Source organism: Drosophila montana, unplaced genomic scaffold (genome assembly GCF_035044405.1).
Source record: "Drosophila montana isolate Dmon_TW-CO22-7 unplaced genomic scaffold, ASM3504440v1 contig_2178_1, whole genome shotgun sequence".
In the NCBI taxonomy this organism is placed as follows: domain Eukaryota; kingdom Metazoa; phylum Arthropoda; class Insecta; order Diptera; family Drosophilidae; genus Drosophila; species Drosophila montana.
This window is the reverse complement of record NW_026997075.1, coordinates 2,618,729-2,645,701: the sequence shown is the minus strand read 5'-3', so window position 1 is coordinate 2,645,701 and position 26,973 is coordinate 2,618,729. Positions and strand designations below refer to the sequence as shown.

Genomic DNA, 26,973 nt, shown 5'->3' with positions numbered 1-26,973 from the left:
GGACTGGCGCGACGGCGTCTGCGTGCGTTTACAATTTATTATTTTTTTACAATTTGTTTTTGTTGTGCATTGAAGCCTTGTTTTGATTAAAACGAGTCGAAAAGTGTTGAATTAAGTGTCCGTAAATGCGATACACAAGCGTTGCAATTGATAAATTTAATTCGGTATTGTTGTTATTGCGGTTTCCAGAGTAAAGTAAACCCGTTTACCAACACGCACAGTGTTTGGAATTGTTTGCATTTGACTTTGCTCTTGCTTTTGCTTGCCGTTGCGCGCGGCTTTTAGATGCAAATTTCATACACATTATGTACAAAGTTAATGCGAGAATTAAAATAAAGAATTAAATTATATTCAATGCATTCCTTCTTGCCGCGCTGTACAACAACAACAACGACAACACCAACCACCACCACCACCACAAGAGCCAAACTACGACGCCAACGCTGGCAAACACAACAACCACTACAGTTAGTAAACTGTAGCAACAGTTGGGGCGGCAAACAGAAATAAGCGAACAGCATTAAAGGTATGTACATACATATGCACGCAAATGCACTTACAATGCACACATTTATACATACATACACATATACATATATACATAATCCAAGCTCCGCTTTGTAAGACCAGCCAATGAGATTTGCGCCCACTACAATAAATATAACGGTATCGAAAGCTGCGTCGCTGCAGGCCGCGGCGTCAGTCCAAAAGCCCAACGCCCTTGACAGCTGTGTGCTGCGACGTCAGCAGAAACTCAATTGTGAAATGCAGCAAGAAAAAAGAAAAGGCAAAGGCATCCCAATCAAATGGAATTTAGCCGGTTTCCATAAAAGCAGACAAACTGCCAGACGACGACGGCAGCGGCACACAATTCTCAAGTGAGAGCGTCTCGCTGCAGGAGTTATTGCAGACGCCGGCAGAGGCCGCTGCAGCGGCCGCAGCGACGACGCCTCGCAAGTTTGTTTTGGGTTGGGTATCTGCTTTTGTTGTGACTTTCGCAGCGCAAGAAAGTACCGCTAAGCTGGTATCCTCTGGGCCCAGTAGGGTGAGGTGAACATGCACGGCGAGCTTTTATTACAGTTTTATAGTTTATATTCAATTTCAACTCGAATCTTGAGTATAAAGCTCAGTCCAATCCACTTGGGTTTCACATTCCATGCGAATAAGACAACAACAACGCGAAAATACACCCATTAAATTATGCAAATTTTAAAAAATTGGCGGGCAGGCAATGCCTTTAAAAAAAAAAAAAAAAAAAATTGAATAACAAGCAAAACACAACAACAATAATGACGAAAAAAAGAAATAATAATAACAGATACATTTCTTATTGTTTGCTTGAGAACTTGTTCTTTTGTTTGACATTTTGTGGCTTTTTTCACCTCTTTTTTTTTGTATCTCTTCGGAGCAGTGTAAAAAGTGACTCGAACGTGTTGGCTTAAAACGTTGAGAAATTCAGAAAGGGGCACACAATACGTTTCAGGCGGGCATTTGACTTTTGGCATACCCTTTGCCAGATTCACAGCTATTTTGTTGCCTTTTAAGTATGCCAAGTTGTATACCCTTTTATTTTGTGGCAAATCTCAAATCTTTATTCATATAAAATGCTTTTTTTTTTTGTTTGCCTCACTTTTTGCTAGTGGGTTGGGCAGAGCATTCATTAGAGCGTCTGTCGCGACGCCTGCGCTCTTGTTTTTGAAACGTTATGCTTGGTTTTAATACCCTTGCGGACGATATTATGCATTTGTATTGAATTGTGTAACACATAGGTAGATTCTTTCTATTTCTGTACAAATAGTCACTCACTTTATCGTATATCTCCCTATATATTTCTGAAAAGCTATATTGCTCTTAAAGCCCTTCACTGTGTCCCTCACATTTGATCAACTATTTCATATTGCTTAAATGAGAAGAAGAATTAGTTGATGATATAAAAAATATACCAATAATCTGCAAGGGTATTTAGAGATCGGATATACCAAAGATAACAACTCTCTCATGGTTTTCTATTGCCCATTTTTGAACTGAGGTCTGTTTTTGCCGCTCTTGTCTGTGTGGATCACATAGCTAAATACATATTATGTATAAATGTATTTAATTAGCATTTTTTTCTCTTGTATTAAATGATTTGATTGCGCAAATGTTGCGTGAGGTAGCATAAGAAGAGAAATTAGTTCAAACGGTGGCTGTCATAATTATGCAGACAGCGACACACACAATATTTATGTGCTGCACAACAACATTTTTAGTTTAGCGCCACAACTCAACACTGTCCAACAGCATGGTCATCATCAGCAACATCATAATCATCGTCATCGTCATCCGCTTGCCATTAGCCAGCTCGTATAAACATCAACGGTGCACGTCGTAGTCGAACTATTGCCAAAAACATGTGTGTGACAGGCAGGCAAATGCAGTTTGTGTGTCACAGCAAACAGAAGAGCCAAGGAACAAGCGGGACCCAACTAGAGATGGGCGCGTGAAACACACTCTAACCACAGCACGAAAAATAGACCAAAAGGTGCCATGTAACCCAAAAAATGAGCTAACTCAAAAACTGAGGTAATATCTGAATATCGCAGCTAAACTCAGCCCTTTCTCGAACTATCGCCGCATCTCTTAAAATATTCAAAATTTATGTTTTTTGGTTTTCGTGCTCGTGCCTCGTAACTGAGGTCTGCGCCCATCTCTGGACCTAACACACATATAAACAGTGAGCGCTAAAAGTTTACCGCTTTGTTATGCATCATGTGCACGCTGACACAGATTTTGGCTGCCCTTGCCAATTATTTATGTATGTATATGGAAAAACACATATGTATGTATGTATTTATGTATGTACATGTATGTTCAGTCATAGTATTTCAATTGGCAGGGCCTAAGACTTTAAGTACAAAAAGACACTCAATGCTAATTGGATGATTCTACAACACTGCAACACACACAACTTTGTTGTTTGACTAAGCTTTGCCAACACACACGCATATTTGTTGTTTAATCTAGGTTCACCTACCTTTTTGAAAATTAATTAATCATGTGTAATTACACAAGTAATTAATCAGCAAATTATTGTTATTAATATTGCAAGTTAGGCAAATCCTATGTGAACTCTTTCGTTTCATGCATACATTCATACATATGTATGTATGTATGTATGAGTAAAGTTCTTTAATTTTGATGAACAACTTTTTTCTAGGAATTTATTCTTATAGTCTGCGCTATCAGTTTCAATTATAAAACCTGTGAAAAACAAGCAAATTTCTTGAACACCGTTTTCGCAGAAAATCTTTTTTTGAGAATTTTGTGTTGTTTTCCTTTTTGTTCTGTTTTCAAACACTGTTGTGTATAGAAATTTTAAATAACCCTATAAAGTTATCTTCTAGAAATCTGTACATTTGAGATGTGATATATTAGAATTTTAATTTTGTATATGGTAAATATGAGATTATGGCCATGAGAGTTAACTGAAGAGGTTAAACATTCCAATTTGGAATTGACTTTTTTTAAGTCCAATAAAAGGAAAATCATGAATATATATATGTATGCATAAAATATTAAAATCTGACTCTCTTCGCCTTCTCGTGTCCCTTTTTCTACCTCTTGTCTCTCATCTATTTTCTCCCATCCGCTCCCAAAGTGAACAAATCTTGACTTTATGAGAAGCACATAGAAAGGCGATACGTAGTTTGTGGCTCTGCACTGGGTATCTTCGAGTGAAGCACTTTTTCTGGCTTGTTTTGCTTCATTTTTTTCCTCTCTTTTGCCCACGTTGAATACGCAATTTAACTGCAAATCGAGTACTTTTTCTGCGTCCCTTTGCTGCCATTCAAAATTGGATGCATGGATGTGCATCAAGTGCTCATGTTGCATGCTGGTCGTTAATGCAAACTGACATGCCTCAGAATTGGCTCGACAGACGTCAACGCCAGCACTTTTATTGTTAACTCATTCTGCGAATACGAATCCTCTGTCGAGAACCGCGAGACTGCACAAAGAGATTGTGGCACATCAAATTACAGTGAAACAAGTAAAGATGTTGCGCAGTCGTTATTATACGACTGTGCAATACTCTGCCAGCTGTTAGTTCCTTTCAAACTGTGACTCCAAGGCACTGAATTTCAAGGGAGATATGTATATATGTAGATATTATGCGAATAGGCGGAAAGAAAAGAAACTTCCAGAAATTTCTAATTTGCAATAAACCAACGCATACTCTCTTTTCGTTTTGACAGTAGAGTATAATAACAATGGGATGACTGTCAAGAGCTTTTGCGGAATTTGCTTACATTGATATTGCACATACATATGTATGTACATATGTACATATATTATATGCATATGTATATTCATATGTAAACACGAGCCGAGCTTTTGAACTGTGGCTGCTTAAAGTGCAGTTAGAAAGCGGCGCTTTTGAAAAACGAAGCTGCCAATTGGCAGGTCGCACGGCGTTGCCAGCCAAACTCAAATGAAATTCCTGTAATGTTCTCGTTTCATGTGTGTGTGCGTGCGTGCGTGTGTGTGTGTGGCTGTTGTCTGTATGAGTTTTATTTTACTTTTATGTGTTTTTCCATTTCACACTTCTTTTTATGCGCTGCACGTTTTGTGCTGCTGTTGCTGCTGATGTTGTTGTTGTTGTTGCAGCTGTGCGCATTTCTGCCTGCCGGCTGCATAGTTTTTCCATTGAGGGGGAAAACTTTTCGACAGCAGCCACCAACAAACAACAACAAAAGCAATAGCAATAGCAATAGCAATAGCAATAACAACAACAACAACAACACATTGCCAATATACTGTGTTGAAGGCGGCCATAACGGTTTCAGTGCGTTCATTGGCACCAACTATTCAGCAAAAGCACCAGCCGAAGGCCTTGGACATTTGCATCCGAGAAAACGCTCGAAACCGGACGCACTTTGTCACCCACCGTCACATTGATCTTTAATGGTGCGTCGCGACGTGTGAGTGCGTGATGCATGACATATGTATGTATGTACATGCGCACACACACATGCATATGTACATATGCTGAAGATGGGAATTCTAGTTCATCTTGAATATGTTCAGTGGTTCATATTGTGAGTCGTGAATTGAGGCAGTTATTTAATTCACTTCTCTTCTACTCTTTTCCGTTTTAATTTTAGTTTAGTCATCGTTCTGTTAAAGTAATAAATTAAACAACTTTCTTAAATAACTAAATGTATGAAAAACGAGGTTTTTTTTAGTGTCTTCTTTAAAAAACTGACTAATGTAGTTTCACATATACTAAAGCTTAAAGTATCCATATCATATTTGGCTCAACAACTAAATAAACAGAATGTTTTTTTTTATAAAATACAAAAAAAAAGAATCTTTTCTTTGGCTGTTCATTTTAATGAACCGTTCAATTGAACTTGTTCCAATAACATTTCAAATGTGGCCAAACCTTTTCCTGTCTGTTCCCATTTTGAAATGAAGAAGCGACAAAAAACTTCTTACCATGCCGTAAACGCATATTCACAATGACAATGGACGCAACAAAAAATTCAAGTATTAACATATGCATATGTATGTATTAATAAATGTATGTATACGACTAACGGCCAAATAGGGCACATCCGTTTTCCGGTCGCTGTCATCGTGTGCAAAATAACAGCAAGCAACAATAACATCGGCCCTTATTTATGGAAAGGCCAAATTGTTGTCGAACGAATGAGTTCAAGAACCTCACGCATACGCCGTGGGGGTTGTTCAGAGTTGTTGTTGTTGCTGTTGTTGTTGTTGTTGTTGTTGAAGCGGCAGACGCAGCCTTCGTTTGTCTTGCGTTTAATTAAAAACGCAGTCGCAGCTGCAGTCGAAGCCAATTGAATCAATAGACTTCACTTAACATTCGCAATTGAATTGTCTCCTTCTGCGCACCTACGCTTGCAAAAAGCGAAACAATGCTGCCAGCTTGCGCGAATTTAACTAGACGGGAGACAAGTGCGCACAATGCGGCGTGCGCGCGCGTATTGTTCTTGTTGCTCTTTTTTTTTTATAGCGTTGCCTGCCAACGCGCACGCACGCACGCAAGCGTTTTGTAGTTTCCATTGTGATTACATGTGTATGCATTTATGTATGAATATGTGTAAGTACAAACATACACATTTGCTCAGTTATTTGCATATTTATGCGCGCTTGTTTTGTTGCCAGTTCATTAATGAAGTCATCCAGTTAAATCAAGTTTTGCCCCACGCTGGCAAAGTGCCGTTCGTATATGACGATTGTTAAAATCCAAGTGCCTTTGTAGTAGTTGTTGTTGTTATTTGTAATTGTTGTTGTCTTTCTTGTTGTTTTCCGTTGATGACATCAGCAGCCAGCGCTTAACGTTTGCATTTCGTTTTTTTGCACTATTATTGTTTTGTTGCATTTCCAATACACACGCGCAAGTCCAGTGCGAGAGAGTGAGAGTAGGGGACTGGAAGTGGAGTGGGCATATGCGTAAATGATGCCCTATTGTTATTGCTGTCAAATGGTAAACAGTTACTTCAATTGAACTCAATTTGAGCGACGAACTGCCGTCATTACAAGAATCGTTAAGAATATGTGAGTGTATGTGGCTGTGTGTTAATTAGATTTTCGTCATCTCGAGAGGGTCTTGAGTGGCAACGTTCTGATTGTTGCTGCTCAGCATATTTGGTAATTCTTTGAGCTATAAGCATAATTAACAAGCCACTTAACAAACAAGCATGCACACACACTCAAACACTCACACACACATACGTTGCCAGGCAGGCATTTAAACAGCATCATTTTTGACAGTTTCAAGTGGCGCCCCCACAGTTAACCGTTAGGTGGCAATGTGTGTGGTTGGAGTTAATGCGTTAATATCCACACATATGTATGTATACATATTTCTGTGTGCTTGTGTGCATGTCACACAAACCCTTTGACAACTGCCATAATAAATGCAGCGGCTCGTTAAATTTAACACGTTGCCCACACACACACACGCACACAAATGTTATATGCGTGTGTATGTATGCATGTACATATGTATATAATTTTGAACTTGTTCCTTGTTGATTATTGCACGCACGTACGAATGAGGGAGACATTGCAATATAAATTAAACACCCTCCGTGTGCAGGCGTCAGCGTCGATGTCGGCGCCACTGCTGCGCTGCTGCCTGAGTGACCTTCACAGTCCATAAAGAAGAAAAAATAAAAGCGCACGCGAATAAAATCGCGCGCGATTTTATTAAGATTTGTCGTCGACCCCTGCGGCCTCAAATAAAATAAAAGCATACAAAAAAAAAATAAAACAAAAATAAAAATTTTTTTAAAATTTTTTTTTGGCTACGCTCTGCATGCTTTTAATTCAAATTGCGCAGTCTGTGTAGGTAAATGTTTATTTTTATTAACATACATACATAATTATAAAAACATTGTACACGTCGTGTACTTTTCGTAATTGTGTCCGCCATGTGTCACATAGTATTTGTGTGGTAAATGTGTACAAAAACTAGTTTGAATGTCTGGCCCAAAATGCCATCCACATTTTGGCTGGCAGCCCAAGGCAAGCCCCAGATTGGCTCTAAAGCTCACACTCTCTCCCTTACTCCTACACATGCAATTCCCAGTGAGTGCGAAATGAGTAAAACAACAGACAGATGTGGCCAACTCTCTAGCCCAGAACCTGCTGCTATTTCCAGGCAGCTTCCAATGAAATGCACAATGCAAATCAATACCATAATTTTTATCTGGAAGCGGAGGCTTTGAAGTAAATATGAAAGTGGAGAAGAGGCAGAGACAGTGGAATTTGGCAAAGAGCTTTTGCTTTAATTGGAACTTAAGTTATACAAAATGAACTCAGAATTAGTGTAAGGTCCACTTGAGAAACCCACGCCAAGCCGATCCACTCCAAATCTTTGACATACTTTTTTGCAACCCATGCCTGAATTTATTGACCACTCAAAATAGAAAACCGCTTCTTTGGTATCATATGGCAATGCGTTCCACATACATAGCTGCTGCTTCCTGCCCACATTGTTGGGTTAAGTCAAGGCAAATATATTTCGTCTTAACAGGCGAATTCAATTAGCGAACGTTTGAAGCCCGCCCCGCCCCGTCCCGCCCCGCTCCCGTACAGAATCCCAGCAAAGTGAGTTGCTGCGTGGTTGGAAATAAAAACCAAAAACAAAGTCAATTGATTTGACAGCCAAAAACAGCATTTGCCAATTGAAAATAAGAGTATTGACAGTTGGTGCGCTAATGCACAGACTCGTCCCATTTGTGTTTATATATTTTCATGTGTGTGTGTGTGTGTGTATGTGCGCTAGTGTTTGCCTTCCCGGTCGCCTGCTCATTCCAGGCCCCCTTTCTTACTCTCTCTTCCGCTCTCTCTCTCTCTCTCTCTCTCTCTCTGTCGCCCGCACTATCATATTATTGAAACGGTGTTTTTACTTTCAAGTTGGATACACAGCTGTGTTTGCGCTCTATAAATAAAGACAACTAAAAATGGCAATGTATGGGTTTGGGTATTCATTTTTCCTGTAATGTTTACGACCTGCCATTGGGCGAATGAGTGAGTGAGAGGCAAAGAGAGGAAACTGCGGCTGCAGCGAAAGCAAACAATTTATCAGCTCTGCGGGATGTGTTGGAAATGGGTGGCCAACGGTTTATTGGAACTCTCTATTGATGGGTTGAAAAGGGTGTGCGGTGGTGGGAGGGGGGCTAGCTCTGCATAAGCTCTGGCAATGGCATAAATGAAACGTTAATTGCGTTGACGCTTTTTCTGTTGACGGTTTTGTCCCATTGTTTTGTTTGGCTTCGCGGATTCTCATCTCGTCCGACACTTTCATGAGTGTGGTTTAGTGGTTTTTATTTGTTTTTCTTTATCAAAGCTGATGCCAAGAAATTTCGAGAGCTCATTATGCTCCCATCCCTCCCCCACCCTCCCGCCAACTGTTTCGATTGTGACTCAATTAGCAGGTAAACAGGCAGTTTTTTCAACAACTTGGCGTAATTAATTCTTTATAATTTACTTAACTCAGCTATAAATATAAGAAAAAAAAGAAGCTATTTTTTACTCAATGTCAGCTGATTTGATTAAACGTGTCCAAATGTGAATCGCACATCCTACTTTCTTTGTTAATCGCCCGATCTCTTCTGTGATATAGTATATGTATATGTATATGTATATGTACATATATGTATATGCATATGTATATGCATATGTATACGGCCTGATCTTAAGCCTCATAAGCATTGCCTAATAGGTGGATGTTGCCTTTGTTGGGCATCTCAATATTTTCGTTGCTTTTATCTTATCTCAATTAAGCTATATTTTGATGCCCCATTAAAAACAAAAAAAAAACATTGCAGTCGGGTGCACCTAACAGCGCAATACTCTGTAAATACAGCTGACGCCAAGTTTCTTTTCATTGATGAGTTTCCCGACTCTGAGACTGTTATCCCAAAACAGTTACTCTCAAACTGTGGAAGGGTGGGCGTGGCTGCCATCTTGGCAGGTAGTCAGCAGGGACGTCTATCTTTACGCTTTGCCAGAAATGGGTTTCTACAGAATGGGTTTGCCCAGCCCCTCGGCCTGCAAAGCGCATATACTCACTTTTACTTTGTAAAAAGAGTGAAAAGAGGCCTATAAAAAGGCACAGCAATTGCTGGAATCTATCTGCACACATGGGCTCTTGTTGTTGTTGTTGTTGTTGTTGTTGCTGTTGCTGTAATTGCAGTTCTCTGACTCATTTGGCTGCGCGTTGTGCTTGGTCTTTTGTTGCTGTTGATTTCTTTGATTATTTATTACACATCTTGGCACTTTTAATGTCTGCCTCACTGCTGCTGCCCCGCCCCGCCCCGCCCCGCCCGCTGGCTGATGACGATGACGACGCCAAAGATGACGTGCGATGCTCGGCAGTGTTTAAAACGAGAAGCAAAACAAAGACAAAGCGTGAAAGAACGGCACACCGACGATTAAATACCCTTGTCAACATAAAGCTTATGGCTTAGAAAATATGTGTGAAGCATAATTGCTGACAAAAACAGAAGAGTTTTGATAAACAATTTGTATCGATATTTCCCATTTGTCCATTTATAATAAAAAACATCAACGTTTTTCATGCAAAAACTCAATTTACGAGCCTTATAAATATAGTTGTCCGATCCGGCTGATCTCGGACCCAAGCAAAGTTTGGTAACAAAACCTTTAAAACTAGATAGACTGGGCTGTTGATACTAAAGATGAATACATATGCTTGATATGTCTCTTATGCTATACACATTTGAGGACAAAATTATAATACCGTCTTGAAGGGTATAAAAACGAAGGCAACTGCAAAGCGGGCGATCAAACTTCATTTCGTAATGTTTGCTGTAATGGGCAATGCATATGGGGGATATGGGATATATGAATGATGCAGTTGTCCAGTTATCAAGCCTGGCGGCAGTCTAGACACAAATGGAAAGTGGAAAATGGAAGAATCACGCAACTTGAATTATGGAACGCAAGCTTTGGTTGGCTGACTGGACAATGGGCTTGGGGGGAGAAAAAAATTTTACCATGCAGTTAAGATCGTATCTGATGTGCATAGGGCAATTCTTCAGCGAGCACTTTAGATCGTATCTACCGCATGCAATCCACATGCGTTTATACGCATATCGAAACCAGGTGGCAGCCCACGCAATGCGGTCCACATGCGTTCCACTAAAAAGTTATTGCATAATCATATTGTGCAGAGCTTAACGAAATGAATGCACATACTGTACACACATTTGTACATACATCTGTGATTATGTACATAAATGGAGACTGACCGATGTCGCGCCGGTGTGTCGCACACACACACACACTCTCGCAGATACGCACTTGTAAATGTAATTATAACACGCACAACAACAGCAACAAACAGCGCCTGCTGATAATGATAATGTGTGGAGCAGGCAGGCGTGGCGGGGAAATCGGCGACAACAACAACAACCACAATAACAATGACAGCACATTGTGGCAACTGAAAATGATGCGTGTCCAATGAAAACTTTATCAGCATAAAGTGGTGCGCAGCGTGGTGCTCCCATTTCTTAGTTATCCATACGGCTGGCCCACATACCACACACAAACACACATACACGTACGCATATGTAATGATGATGAGGATGACGATGACGATGTAGCTTAATCGCATTCCCATTGCTTTGCCGTTGTTGCCTCATCTCTCTCTGTCTCTCACTCTCTCTCGCTCCCTCCTCCTCCAGTATGCTCTCGGCCACTTTTGGTGTTTATGACCCAATTTGGCTTTTGGAACGTTTCGTAAACGACCCACCGCTGCCATTTCCGCGCCCAAAAATAAAAGTGAAAACTTAAATGCGTGTGTCGCTCGATTACTTTCCGTGCCTCCGCAACACACACACACTCACACACCGACATGTACACATGTGTGTTTGTGTTATCAAACGCGGCATTCTTCATTTATTTGCCCAATGTCGTTGATTGATTAGCTTTCCAATTGATTTCCTATGAGCTCTGCCGATCTGGCAGCACCGCTGGCGCAACAGCAGCGTCTCAACGTACAGCTGCCGAAGCGTGCGCGCGCGCGCCCGCACACACGTGCCTGCCGGCGCGCGCGTCTCCCAACACCGTTTATGTGCGCAGGCAGACAACGTCCAAACGCGTCGGAGAGTGTGCATATGTATGCGTCTGTGTGCGTCCTGTTCATTAAAAAGGAAACAAAACAAAAGCAATGTAGAGCAGCTGCACCCGCTGCGCATGCGTGTTTGTGTTTGTGTATTTGTATTTGTTTTTGTGCGTGTGTGTTTGTGTGCACATATTTGTATTTGTCATGCCGTGTCGCCTGTAGGCGTCTCAGTTGACAATTTCACGCCTTGCGAAATGCACGCGACGTATCATCTTGTTTTCGCTCATCCACTCGTATTCGTACTTATCGCCCGCTCTCTTCCTTCTCTTTGATCGCTTGCAGATGTCATTGACGAAAAAGGATCCGTCGCTGCGTGTTGCTGCCTCAGATCCCCATTTGGTTAGCCTGGGCGGCGGCCGCCTCAGCACCGCTGTCACCATCCACTACATACACATAGGTGAGTATACATACATATGTATGTACATAAACCCCTTCGCGCCCAGCTGCCCCCTTGTCCAGCAAGGTCAGTTGTAAGCCGATAAGCAGAAGTCAAGAAACAGAAACTCAAAAAACTGTACATAGAAAACAATTCAATACGCAAACGAAACGCGCGAAAGCGACGCACAAAATAAAAACGACAAAAAAGACAAGTTTTCGGTTCTCTTATTGCTCGCTGCGATAAGATCCGCACAGTGTGACTGAAAGAAATCCTAAAGAACTGGAAAGCTTTTAGGATCTTAAGTGTTTGGCAAAATACCATCATAAAGATAGTGCCCTTTTAGATATGCGTGTAAGCTACATAATCATATCGCTTGTAGACTTGGAAGTTAAAAAATATTTGGCTATTATCAAAACCCGAATTGAGCTAGTTTAACAAAAAAAAAGTCTTTGGAAAACAAAATTTTCATGGTTTTCTTAAAACGTCAGACACTTCTCCTTAGTATCCGAAAAATTAAAGAAGCCTAACAAAGCTGGAGTCTTTGTCAAAAGCTATTAAATTGCACTTGGTTAAATACAAATACTCTAAATAAAACAATTTAAAATTAGAAAACAGAGCGAGGAATTGGCTCAAAGCGTTAGCCAACCCAATGGCAAAGTTTTTCCAAGGGCAACGAATGAATTAATGTACATACATATATTATATAATAAAAAAGCTTATGTGTCTTTCCGTTAGCATTCAAAAATTGTGTATTTATAATTTTCCGGGCGGAAATGAGAACCTATAAAAAAGTTGTTGAACAGTACAAAAATATATGATGTGTCACATGGAAAATGTTGTTAGTCTCAAACTTCTCGCTTAAACTGTAGGTATTATTTTGTATATGGACTACTAGGAATTTATTATTCATATATTAAACCATAAGTGATCCTTATTCACAGTGTAATCAGACCTTTAAAAGTTGCATTGCATTTGGTGTTTTTTGTTGCCAAACAAATTGACCGTTTACCAGTGTGCGTAATCTTTGGCCCGAGCCACGGTAACGTGCCTTGACGAGGACGCCGTGTCGTTGTTGCTCCGCGCGAGCTGAGATAAGAGCGCCCGTGTCAGCTCAGCTCGGTTCGGCTCAGCCTGTTGTTGCTCTGCTCTAGCTAGGCGAGTCAATCGCAGTCCGAAGTCGCGTGCGTGTGAGTGAGAGCGACAACGGGAGACGGACGGGTGACGACGTTCATAACAGTTATAGTTTACAGTTACAGCTTACAGAGTTACATTGGCAGTTACGTTCACAACTCGAGCTACAATTACAGTTATAGAATTTGTGTAATTTGTATTAAAATAAAAAAATTTGCTTGATTGACAGGTGACACAACAATTGGATCGGCGCCCAGCTGCAGCATCTCGCTTAACGGCAGCGGAGTCCGACCCCTGCACTGCACCATATACAGAAGCGAGGGCAACGAGGTGACTTTGGTGCCCGAGCCGGAGGCGCGGCTGCTTATCGACGGCGCCCCCCTCGAAGAGGTGGAGGAGGCGAAACTGACACAGGGTGCCATGATCACCATTGGCAATTCGAACTATCTTCGCTTCAATAATCCCGACGAGGCGCAAATGATGCGCTCAGCCATGGGCTCCAATGAGCGCATCTCCATGCCACAAATCGATTTCACGCAATCCGGACGCGCCAGCGACAGTCAATCGCTGGAGCTGGAAAGCTTCTACGAGAGCATCATAAATCCTATCAAGAACAGCGGCAACAGTCGGGATGGTGGTCACAACATGGATCTGCATGGTGTGCAGTGTCCCAAGGTGTTTAGCTCCGATCTGGTCACGGTGAACATGCCCGCACGCGATGTGCTGGGCCAAAAATATGCGAGCTTTGCCCGCAACCTGGCCGAAAATCATCGCGGCGAAAAGCAGCTAAACAATCAGTATGCCAAAACATTAACCAGCAACGGCGCCAACGGAATTGGCCACAATGCCGGCTACTGCAATATACCCAGCAATGCGGCTGTCTACAAGCAGCAGCACCCGCAGCACCCACAGCAGCAGCAGCAGCAACAGTTGGCGCAGCAGCAGCAACAGTTGGGGCAGCCTGTGGAGCTGTTGGGCAAGGTGAACAATGATCGGTATGATCGTTATCCCAAGCCGGGCACCTATACCGCCGGCGGCCTGCAAATATTTACCATGAATTGCATCAATACGGAGCTCAACAGCGGCGCCGAGCTGGAGGACATGCTCAAGATTTGCACCGAGTATGCGGATCGGCAGCAACAGCAGCTCCAGCAGCAGCAGCAGCAGCAGCACAACAGCAGCAACAGCAACAATAACAACAACAACAATAGCAACCATACGCTGCACAATGCCAGCGCCGGCAGCATCACCTCCTCGCCAATTGTCCAGAATCGCATCAAGACAAACGGTTCGCTGCCGCGGGACAAGAAGTCACCGTTCCAGCAGCACGCGGGCAGCAGCAGCAATCTGGCGCTGGTCAGCAGCTCATCGGGCTATGAGAATGTGCGCCTGCTGGGCCCCAATCGGGTCGAGATCAATGGCCAGCTGCATGTGTCCACAGCAGCATCGACATCGTCGTCGTCGTCGTCATCAGCTGCTGCTGCTGCCGCTGCTGCTGGCAGCGCCAGCCATGAGAATCTGCCCAGCAGCACGGCGAAGTATGTGCCGCAGAGTCCGCGCACTAAAATACGCACCAATTGCATGTCGCCCAAGAAGGATGCCTCCTTTAGCAGCGCCTTTGCCCTGGCCAGCTCGACACCAACGCCGCCAACGGCTGTGGTTAAGCCACCGCTGGCGCCGAAGCCGCCGGCGCCCAATCAGCAGCGGGACTATGAGCAGCTATTCAAGTCCTTTGGGCGCAAGCAGCAGCTCGAGCAGCTGGAGCAGATGGAGCAACAGCAGCAGCCAACTGGCCGCCAGCTGACGCCCGCCAAGCGCTCCAATAAGAACATCAACAATCTGACGCTCAATCTGAATGAATCCGCCAGTCAATCGCCCAAGCCCAGTCGCAAGCCAGCGCCGGCGCCGCGCAGCATCAACGTGGAGCAGCGGCAGCGCCGCGAGCTGCAGCAGCGCCGCAAGCAGCTCAAGCAAGAGCTGGACGAGCTGCCAGCACCGACGCACAGTCACGAGGTATTTGATATTCCTTTACATATCAATCTATGACTAAACCCAGTTTTGCTTTTGCAGCTGGAACCGAGCGAACAATCGGCGACAACAACGTCTACATCCGCATCGCGGACGGCGGCTACGGCGACTCCGCGCCAGCAGCTGCTGGCACTCCAGAATCGCATCCATCGCCTGGAGGCGCAGCGCAATGCGACGCGCGTAATGGAGGAGAACCAACAGGCCAAGCTGAAGCAGTCCATTGAAATGAAACAGGATCAACTGAATAAGTGAGCATGCGCAGCCACATGACAGGCTCACAATGGGCGCAGCTACAACTGGCCGAGTCCATATAGTCCTTATGTTCGTCTGTCTGTCCCCATCCAAAATAGTCTCTCAGTTTAGTATGAATCCTCCCTTCCAAGACATTTATCTGCAAGGGTATTTAATCATCGGCCTGCCAAAGATAGATATTCCAATTTTTGGCCAAATCAGGAAGGCAGTCAAAAAGTGAATACACTTTATCTGTGTAGACTTTACGGGTACCCGTGTTTGTAGCTCTTATATATCTCGAGATATGTTACGTGTCTAGAAACCGATACTTATCGATTTTACAGATATTCCATATCCCACATTTCCGATATCGGAAATATAGCTCACGTAAAAGTCGTTTGATTAATCCGATTATCCAATAATACGTTCACGAGACCTGAACAAGCCGACAAATATGCAACTTAACTCGAATATTAACTGCTCTAAATTGTATACAGCGTGATCGTCGTAAAGATACCCTTTAACAGGCGATGCTAAAGTTTTGTGCTTTTGTAGTTTTTTAGAATGTCAGAAATTGGGACTCCATAAAAAACGAGAATAAACAAATGCTATTTGAAACCAACTCCACCGATTAGGGGAGGAACACCTGTTGGAGCATTTAGGTATACCCACTTGTCTACGCCTTATTAATAGGTATAGGGTATATATATCGGAGATAAGTGCACTGTGGCTGGCAGTTGGATTTAAGTACTTAGTTTGACTGGGCCCTCATTTGAATAGGCAATTACGTTTATCTAGTATTAAAAGGGGTTCGAACTGAAAATTGGATCCGTCCAGGTGAAAAATTTGCTGGTTTAGGTTTGTGGGCATATTCGAGTACACTAGTCATCAAACTTCAGTTTAATTGGATTGTGCTTCTGTTTTGTTAAGTTCAGTTCGTTTTTGACGTACATCCGATTGCGTTTGTTGCCGTGCCGGAAGTGAATCACAATCGGAAAACAGAAGAAAACTTAACGTTTGTTGTTTTACAGACTGCGCGCCATGCTGAAGCAAAAGCCGAACAACGCCTGCCTGAAGGAGGAGCTGGAGCATGTGTGCGAGTCGCTGGATAGTGATCGAAAGACCTTCGAGGATCTGGAGTTTCAGTACTTTGAGGAGGAATCGGAGCATCATGCATGCCACGAGGAACTGAAGCGCCAGGAGCAGCGCCTAATGCTGGAAACGGAGCTGGCATCGCTGCGCATCCAGCTGGGACCCGATGAGCCCGCAGCCGAGGAGCCAACATCGCCCACAAGCGGACGCGGAACGCCCGCTTCGAACGGCGGCAGCAACAATCTGGGGAATGGCGTCATGTCGCAGTCACTGTTCGGCTCCGCTGAGCTGCTCTGCCCGAAGCGGCACAACCAGGAGGATCTGATGTCCAGGAGCGTTAACGAGAACATGTTCCACAACAACAAGATCGAGCTGCCGCATGGAGCACAGGTGACAAGCACACCGAAGCGAGCACCATTGCAGATTTACGATGCCGGCAGCTGCGATCAGATTAGCTTCAATTTATCGCTGCGCAGCGACAGATTCGAAGTGAATCCGCTGGAGCGACGTGTGCCCTCACAGGATGACATCGATCGCAGCTGCAAAGTGGCCAACGATGCGCCCATCTCGACCAGCCAAGGAGCCAGCACCAAAATCTTTGACAGCATCAAGGAGATCGAACGCAATCGCAAGCTGCTGCTGGCCCAGCAAGGTAAGCGCAAACTTTGCCGCCCTCCCACAATGCAACCCATTCTAATCTATGCCAATTGCCACAACCGCAACAGGTCATCAGGTCATCGAGCACGAACGCCAAAAGATGTACGATCTGAAGAAGAAGAGCCACGACGAGGCACGCACCCAATACTTGCTCTCCACCCAGCAGACAACAGAGCCAACGATTGAAGCGCCGCCAACCAAGCACGCTCCAGTGAACGCCAAGTGAGTGTGCCACCGAAATGCCCCACATTCTGCCCTCTAACCAATCCGACTACCATCCGCTCTCTAATTGAATCAACGGCTCGGCCTAAATGCAGCCGAGGAGCAGCTCCAAAACATTTGAGTTCAAGTTGCCTAACCTCCACGATAGCGCATTCTTTCATTCGTTCCACATGCTTGACCATATCGTTGGCGCTCTTAATTAATTGTGCAGCTGACAATAGATCTGATGCACCACCCTTACACTGTCCTACAAAGCACTAGATTCGGTAAAAGTTCAAATAGCTTTCACTTTGATCGCCTCGATACCAACTTTTTAGCTTCCCTTTCTAAATCCATATTCATTGTTTACTTATTATTTCTGTATATGATTTAGTTGGCATATCTTATCAAGTTTCTAATATTATTTTAGTTGCAAGCAATCATTATTAATCTGGCTTTTTAATTAATTAAAATATTTCGACATTTGTCTATCAAAGAGCTCTTAATTCTTGCAAATCCATTAATAGGAAACGGGTGAATGAACTGCTTGCTACATTTTGACGGGACAGATTATCTAGCGAGAAGTTAAATAAATTATTTAAAAGGTACAGTAAGTGCCTGGTAAACTTTGACAGTCAAATCAGCTGACATGTAAACGATAAACGAAAGATAAGAAAATTCTCAAAATATTTCGAATTATATATCTATATCTTACCTTTGGGTTTATTTCGTGAACCTGAGATCCCGTGAACCCAAAATCTGGGTTCGTTTAAAAATATACATTTTTTTTATATATGTTATGTGAAACTTAAATATTTAGAAACAACAGCAAATGTGAACCGGGTTGAACCGGTTTGGCTTGCAGCCTTATCTAAAAATGCCAATTCTAGTTTCTGTATGTTCTCAGGATTAAAATATAATTTCAATTTGTGTCATATTTACACATTCAAATTCGTGCAGAACTTACATACATATTTTTTCAAATTTTATCTAGAGATTTTCTAAATGTCCATGCATAATTGTGTTGTGCAGTGTAAATGCCTTTTGGGTGGCGTGCACACTCAACCCGTTGACTCTATAATTAATCAAATTATTTGCTAATAGCAAAACAATGCGGCGACTGCGACGGCGACGGTGACGACGACGACGACGACGGCAACGGCGACTGATTGTGAGTAGATTGAAAATGAAACCGGTTTTCGATTTTCAAATTGTTAGAGAAATAGGCAAACAGAGAGCAGAAGAGTTACATATGTACATACAATAAGACAACAAGGCAAATACTGTGCGTGTTGATTAGTGTGGTTTTTGGTTTACTCATTGGCGACACACAATACCCGTTACTCAAACCGAAACCGAATTCGAGTTCGAGTTCGACGCCGAATTCGCTCGCGTTGCCGTTGCCGACTTTGACTTTAGCTATTTCGAAGATCGCTCGATCGGTCGGTCAGTTAGTTAGTCAAACGACGGCGACGACGACGTCACCTGAAAAGCAAGCGTGCTGCAATTACAAACGCTGCTGGCATCGCTGCGGGCGTCGCTGCTTGTGCTGATAAGCTTATCAGCTGCTTGCTTGTGTGTGCGTGTCTTTGCACCAGTCTGGCTCTCTTCATCGCTCTCTGCTTGTGTGTGTGTGTGTGTGGGAGAGCGCATTTTTATTTGCCAACTGACGGCTCGCATTTTATGCATTGTGTCCGCCTCATCCATTGCCGCACTCGGTTCCAATTCCGATTCCGCATCTGATTCCGATTCGCAGCGCCTGTCGCTTAGTCAGTCAAACAGAGCGCGCCACAGCAGTCGCCGTCGCTGTCGCCGTCGCAGTCGCAGTCGCAGTTCCGCAGGCTGCATTAGTCATCGCGATGGATAAGCTAAATACGCTGATTCCATGCTGGTACGCAGCAGCAGCAGCAGCAGCCGCAGCCGCCGCACAGCTGATAAAACGATCTCAATATGATGAATGTGACTAACTTGGCTTTTAATTCATGTCCTTGCAGCGGCGGCAAAGATGCCAAACTATTTGAGAAAACCGAATTGCAGAAGCTCAACGATGACACAGCACAACAAAAGACACAACACGATAAGGAGAACAGTGCGTCAGGTGACGGCAGCGGCAGTCCAAAAACAACAACAACAACAGCAGCAGCAGCAGCCACAAGCCAACAGGTGAGTAGCCAAACGTTAACCTAGGCCACACGCAAAACGAAAGTCTTCAATTTTATGTCTTTCGCTGGCAGATCTGTCTGCCCCCCTCCCCCCCTTCCCCTCCCTCTCTCCACTGTCTTGCGTCTGCATTGAAGGTCATTCAATTTAGGCGCCCACAGGCCCACACGCCAACCCTTTCACGCCCACACACCAGATTTGTAATTTCAAACAATCGCCACACGTTTTGTAAATAAACAATTTGCAATCTGCCCAAATACATCTTGGGGTCCACAAGATTTACAAGCCCACATTCGGATCGAACAATCATCGATTTCAAGATTACAAATCTGACCCCTCCAGCCATGTGTTAAATGTTAGACAAACACAATTGCCATCAATTGCGAATACCCTAGACAGAGCCGAATGCAATGCGGCGTATTTATTGCTAAAATACCACGTTATTTGAGCACGGAATAAACAATCGCAATATCCTGTTACTTGAAATGTTATCACAGAAAGTCGACTACAATTTCTTAGGTTCTGCCAAAAGAACTGCATTCGGATATATATATAAATATGCCCATGTTTTAGAGCCAACTAATTATATTTGAAGTGTGCACTGAGAAACATGTTTTGATACCCTGTAATATGTATATATTTACAAATGCAACTATTTAAAAAGTTTGAGTTAACATATTATTTTGGACAAACGTTTACCACATAAATCGGGAATACTATCCCAAGTAACTCCAGTTATTTAGATACCCTGTAAAGTGCATATAAAGAGCATGATATCCAAAAGATTTTGGACAAACGTTTACCATAAAGCGTAGATTCTATCACAAGCAATTTAGTTCTTTAGATACCCTGTAAAGTGCATAAAAAGAGCATGATACCAAAAGGTGGTATTAGCATAATTCGCAAATGTTGTTGTTAATATACCCACACATTTTCATAATATAAAATAATAACATTAAGAGGTATCTTCTAGTCGAGCAATCCTATAGTCATGTATGCACTGCACTCGCATATTTGAAACCTGTTGTTCAAGCGGCGATAAGAACAGCAAATATACGCGTGTCAACAGTAAAAACTGTTAAGAATTAACGCTAAGATACTTTGGAAAGATATTGCTTAATTGGGCAATACCAAAGCAGCTCTATAAATAATAAGATAAAGGTTACTTACCTTTCGCTCTCAACACAATTCAAATTTCGAATGCGAAAATCGAAGCTCATCCGACGCGTTCACAGTGTATTTACCAGGGCTGCAATAAAAAAAACACTCGCTGGTTTCGGTTCGCGGTGCGAACCAACTCTCTGCACTTAAGTTTGGTTCATCTGTCAAATAGTTTTCAAGTTTTAGTAAACTAATTTCATTATTACTGAAAATATTGCCGAATGCAAAAGATTGTAGATCGAAGCTCATCGGACGCGTTCAGAGTGTATTTACTAGGGATGCAAATAATTAAGTTAAGTTGTAATGAACTAATTTCAGTTTTAATTTAAAATCGCCCGTTGTACTGAAAATATTGCTATCCTTAAATATTTTCCTGTACAAAATTCGGGCTAAATTTGTTGTCCACCCCAAATTGACATTTACCGCAATTGATTAAATAAATGTCATGCTTGGGAACAAAGTTATTTTCACTTTGGTACCGAGTCTCCCTTTTGACCTTTTTGACAACTTTGTTGAGTTTCACGTTCGTAAAGTTATAAGTGTATATTCTAAGAACGAACCTGTTTGCAGCCCTGGTATTGACATTTTGAACCTGTTTAAAATAGTATTTTGAATTATTTTCTCTTTAATCTTAAAATTTCTTGGCATTAGATATTTAAAAAGGTTTTTTACACAATTAAAATAAATATCACCACAAATCCAACCTTAAGATCAAGAATGAAGAATTGTTAACAGTATTTTCTCACTTTTTATCTAACCTCAAACGCTATTCCTAAGAATTATCAAATAGTTTTGTTATAATCCGGATATTAAACAGATTTTGCTAAATCGAAAATTGATAAGAATCATATTATAGACTGATTTTGAAAATGAACAAATGGCCAGGGCAAAGCTGTAAAATATCAGATAATAAAGTTATTATGTTTATGTTTTTTTTTATTATTTTTTTTTTAAACAAATTCCAACTTAACGGCTATATACAAATATTAGCTAGAATTATTGTCCGGCTTTGCTCGATAAAGTTTTTCTTTGATTTATAAACTAGTTCTGGTTGAATTTGTGTGGGGACACGACATTATTCATTTTCCGACTGCTTGAAAAGCAAAACATATTGAGACAGACATACATATATATATACAATAGGGTATAAACGAGAGGCTATTCCGAGGACATTTAGTTGTACATGTGTTTATTGGCGTTTCTTAGGGTATATGTACTGTATATAAAAGAGTATATAGGCAGCTGCTTAGATAATTAGAAGTTATATTTCAGCATAATAATTATATTATTATTTTTTATTAATATTATTATTATTTATTAGTCATATAATTGATTAAATTAGGATATTATCATTATTATTATAATACGATTATTATTATCATAATTATTACTATTAATATGAATATTTGTATATATGTATGTATAGCTAGTTGTATTCTTTAATTATTATTATTCTTGTTATTGTATTATTACTATTATTAGTATTGCTATTAATATTATTATTAGTATAAATTAATCATAAATATTGGTGGCAAATTGGTAAATTGATTTTTATTTGACTTGCATATGAATTAATTGTTATTCTTGTTACTATTATCATTATTATTATTATTTTTATTATTATTATTATTATTATTATTATTATTATTATTGCTATTGCTATTGCTATTGCTACTATTAATTATATAAATATATGCACATAGCTAGATTAATAGTTGTTTTACATAATTATTATTATTCATCTTATTATTAATCTTATAATTATTATTATTATTATTATTATTATTATTATTATTATTATTATTATTATTATTACTATTATTATTATTATCATTATTATTATTATTATTATTATTTTTTTTATTTTTATTATTATTGTTATTATTATTATTATTATCATTATTGTTACATCCACACAATTGCCTAGGATTCGAACCCGCATCCTTTTGAATCCAACGCACCTGTCGAGGAATATAACGACATGTCTTTGTCATATTGTTAATTATTATATTTGGACCAATTTATGTTTACATTGGATAAATATGCTTTGGAGGTAATAAATTTTCGCTGAATAGACGAAAGTATCTGATAGATGACACTCAAAGATTGTTTGGCGACAGTTGCCTTCGTCTCTGGAGCATGTCTATGCACTTAAGGATCTCTCTCGCTCTCGCTCTCGCTCTCCCTCTCTCGCTCTCTCACTGCCTCTCTTTCGCTCTCTCTGGATCGTCACGATTGACGGCGCCACGGCAATCGATCGTCAGCTCGTTAGTCACGAGTTTTATTCAGTTATTCAGCGTCTCGACAATTTGTTTGCCATTTTCATATATTTTTTTATTTTTACCAATGTTTATTTTAAAAACAAAAACGCCCGCCCGCCCCGTCCTGCCGCACCCGGCTCTGTTCTATGGACTACACTTATTAATAAGTTTATAATAATATTTCGTTAAATATACGCCGAAGACGCCAGCTGATGATTTTTCTGGTGGGGTCGCCAGTTTGTGTCCGCTGCTCGTTATGCGCACTTCTCAGTTGTTGTTGTTGTTGTAGTCTTTATTGTTGTTGTTGTTGTTGTTGTTTACCTTGGTGGCAAATTTTGTTTACAAGTTCTAGTACCATCAGCAGCAGCAGCAGCCGCAGCAGCAGCTTCTTCGATCTTCGTAGAGCGCCAATAGACCCATAAATTGTGTGTGCCTCATTACGATTATAATTGGCCGAATCTGTGAATCTGTGAATCTCGCATCCCGATACGCTGCTGGACAATGTTCGTGTGCGCCTCGTTTCATTTTTGGCCAAAGACCCGCGCCCGTTGCTAATTCCGCATTGTTTTTTCCCCACTTTATTTTGCCGCGCTATTCCGCATTCACATTTGGTTTTGCACGGTCGACTTTTCAATTGCGCGTTCGAATTCCCAACAGATTCAAGCCAAACAAGCCAGTCAGCTTAACCCGGGATCATGTCTGTCTGGATGACCTATGTGCAGCATCGTCGCATGGATGCGAATGCGCGACAGCGCACAGAACTCTATTATCTCGTGAGTGTGTGTGTATGTGTGTGTGAGTGTGTGTGTTTGTAGCCTGCCTCGTTTAAGTGTGCGGAATTGCTCTCACCTGTAAATTGCTAAAAATGTGTAAAACAACACAAATAACATTAGATAAATTACACTTAACTCGCCCGTTTTTCACCCAAAGAAATGGATCATTATTATTAAACGAGTTATGAAGCAAATCCGTTGGAAATTGTATACAAAATTGCATAAACAAGCTTTTCGCTCATTTTCCACGTATATTGGTGGAACCCCGTTTTAGTGCATATACGAGCTTTTCGATCATTTTCCACCTATATTGGTGGAACCCCGTTTTAGTGCATATACAAGTTTTTCACTAATTTTCCACGTATATTGATGGAACCCCGTTTGAGTGCATAAACGAGCTCTTCGATGATTTTCCACGTATATTGATGAAACCCGCTTTTAGTGCTCACTTAGCGTTCAGCGAAAACTTATATTAAAAATGCTATTTTCCAGTTCAATTGGTGTTTAGCTATGCGTTAATCACGAATTAGTCTATTAGTCGGTACTTTTTAAAGATATCTACATATTTAAAGATGGATATAGCCATAAATTTACTAGCAAATATGCATTCACATGTACTAAATATGTTCTTTTGTTACCCAAGTGTCAAGATGTAATATTTATATTTTAATCAGTTTATAAATGTAATAACAGCGTAGTCTATTTGTATATCGGAATCAGCTAGATCGGATTACTATTTCATTTAGCAGACATATAATTGATTAGTTGAAGGTAAATCGAGTGTCAGATATCTTCAGTTTCGGCAGACGCTTTCAATATGAGTGAAAATATTGTCTAAATTAAACTACATATATCACAGCTCATTTATAGAGTTGTATGGAAAGCTTCTGTTTTCTAGGGTATCTTAAGCAACCCAGCAAAAATCGTATCAAATCGGGCTAAGGAACAACTTTCGGACATAAAGCTTTGCTTTAAAAGTGCTTTAAGCCATATATTTGCAAGAGTATTGAATCTTCGGCGCGTCATTTTGTCTTGTTTCTTAATATTTGAGAGTGAGACGGCGTGTGGCAACCCTACGATTGAGTTGCTAGTCAAAACGATGTGGCAACTCTGCAATTCAGCAAATTTAACAACATGTTAGAGTGCTTGTTAACCCGCCGGAGCCATTGTGGGGTTAAACGCATTGGCCAGCGGCCAGCGGAATGTGGCCAGCGGAATACGCAGCTTTGTCCCTGGCATAGAAAAGTTTTTTTGCCTTTTGCGTGGCTATTTATAGAGTTGGTCAACCCGCTAACCCACTTACAACAGCTCTCTTTGGCGCTCCAAAGCGCTTGTGACACGCTCTCTATTTGGTTTTTGTTTGGTTATCCACAGCAACGGCATTCACAGCCGGAACTGGAGCATCATGGACTTGTTGCGGGGACGACGGCGCGCAGTCCACGTCCGCTCTCGGAGGCCAACAACTGCGAGGCCGCCATTGAGGCGCCCAAGTTTTCCAATGGCGATGCCGGCTCTGAGAACAAGCGCGCCAGCAGCAATAGCAACTCACAGGACACCGCCTCGGCGGGCAGCGGCAGCGGCAGCGCGGGCAGCAGCAGCGGCGGCGGCGGCGGCGCCGGCGGCGGCAACGGCAGCAGCAGCAGCAGCGCCAGCACCAGCGGCGAAAGGAAGCGCGCCCTGCCCAAGCATCAGCGGCCGCTGACACGTTACCTGCCCATCTTCTCGCCGGATCTAAATCTGCGGCATCACATCGAGACCGCCGGCCATCAGATCGATCTCTGTCCGCATGTATTTGTCGATGCGCACAGCTGTCGCGGGTGAGCAACAATCTGATATATCTTATTATACATATACAGAAAATATATATGAAATGAAATGAAACCCATTTCAGTTACCTGCACAAATTGGGCGCCACGTTTCATGCCTGGTCGCGGCGCTGGTTTGTCCTGGATCGTCAGCGCAGCGCTCTCATCTACTACTCGGATAAGTCGGAGCGGAAGCCACGTGGTGGCGCCTACTTTGCCGTGAGTACAACAAAATAATTCAAAGCTATCAATTATTAAAACCTGTCTCTATTCCACGTGCAGACCATAGACGAGGTGTATTTGGATCATTTGAATGCCTCCAAGAGCGGCCGGCCCCATTGTACCTTCATTGTGAAGACCAAGAAGCGTAGCTATAATCTGCAGGCTGCCTCGGATGCAGCGGCACGCATTTGGATTGATGCCATCATAACCGGCGCCCAGGGAAATTTGGACTATTAAAAAAACACCTTTGGCGCCCAACACACATACAGACACACATACGCTGAAATGGTTTTAGCTCAACTTAAACTGTAAACTTTTGTAGATATGTAAGAGGGAGCTCATATATAGTCGTTAGTTAGGTTACATAAATCCTGTATGTATCCAAAAAACAAGAAACAAGAGAAACAAACAAGGGTATAAAAATACCAAGAAACTAAGCAACCAATTTTGGCAACTAACGAAATCCGAGATTTCAGTACTGGACCAAAGTGAAGAATGTATTTTTTATGCTTTTAATTTTGTCATAATTTAGAAAAATAAGCATTATTTTTATATACATACAAACAAGCATATATCGTACAGATATATACATATATATACATATACATATATACACACACATATATTTGACAGACAGCCCAACGCAGATAACGCAACCATTTCATGAACTACAATTTTTTTTATAACTATTAACCAAATGAACCTATGACTATATGTAATTATATTGAAGTTTTGATGTGAAATTTAATTTTATAATACAATATATATTTGTATTTGTATATTTTGATAAAAGTGCGGGTTGACAGTTGAACGAAGAACTGGTCGGACTCTTTCCCCCCACGCTCTGTATTACCGTAAAAACAAACCTAATTAAACAATTTGTGCTCAGGCAACTGAATAAAATGATAATCAAAAACTATTAACATTATTAAATACAAATGAAAATAAAATAACAAATATTAAGCAAACTGTAAGTCGCTACGGCAAATAGCAAATAAAGAATTGTTTTTAAATCGATAATTGGAATGAACAGCCGTCTAATTGTATGCCACAATTTAATATATCTTAAGTTTCCATAAAAATATTGTTCATATCGAGCCAGAAATATGGCTTAAAAAGTTTAAAAAAAGGAGGCATAGTGTCATCATAATTAGCATATTAATTGTCGTCAGATGAAAGGTTCCATTTGGATTCAGGAGGCATTCAA

The 26,973-nt window shown here is 41.5% G+C and overlaps 1 protein-coding gene across 3 annotated transcripts; it reads left to right on the top strand.

Moving 5' to 3' along the window:
* The first annotated feature begins 9 nt into the window (after positions 1-9).
* LOC135427521 (pleckstrin homology-like domain family B member 2) lies at positions 10-26,786 on the top strand. Of its 3 annotated transcripts, XM_064681054.1 has the most exons (10): positions 10-526; positions 11,948-12,062; positions 13,405-15,188; positions 15,246-15,451; positions 16,466-17,178; positions 17,252-17,405; positions 19,379-19,547; positions 25,114-25,556; positions 25,631-25,763; positions 25,827-26,786. In XM_064681054.1, the coding sequence occupies exons 2-10, from the start codon at positions 11,948-11,950 to the stop codon at positions 26,001-26,003; spliced, it is 3,894 nt and encodes a 1,297-aa protein (XP_064537124.1). In that variant the 5' UTR covers positions 10-526; the 3' UTR covers positions 26,004-26,786. The 3 variants fall into 3 exon arrangements, with proteins under 3 accessions (XP_064537124.1, XP_064537125.1, XP_064537126.1); XM_064681055.1 differs by lacking the exons at positions 10-526; positions 11,948-12,062; positions 13,405-15,188; ... (1 more) ...; positions 16,466-17,178; positions 17,252-17,405 and adding an exon at positions 19,105-19,275; XM_064681056.1 differs by lacking the exons at positions 10-526; positions 11,948-12,062; positions 13,405-15,188; ... (2 more) ...; positions 17,252-17,405; positions 19,379-19,547 and adding an exon at positions 23,647-23,739.
* The last annotated feature ends 187 nt before the right edge of the window (positions 26,787-26,973 follow it).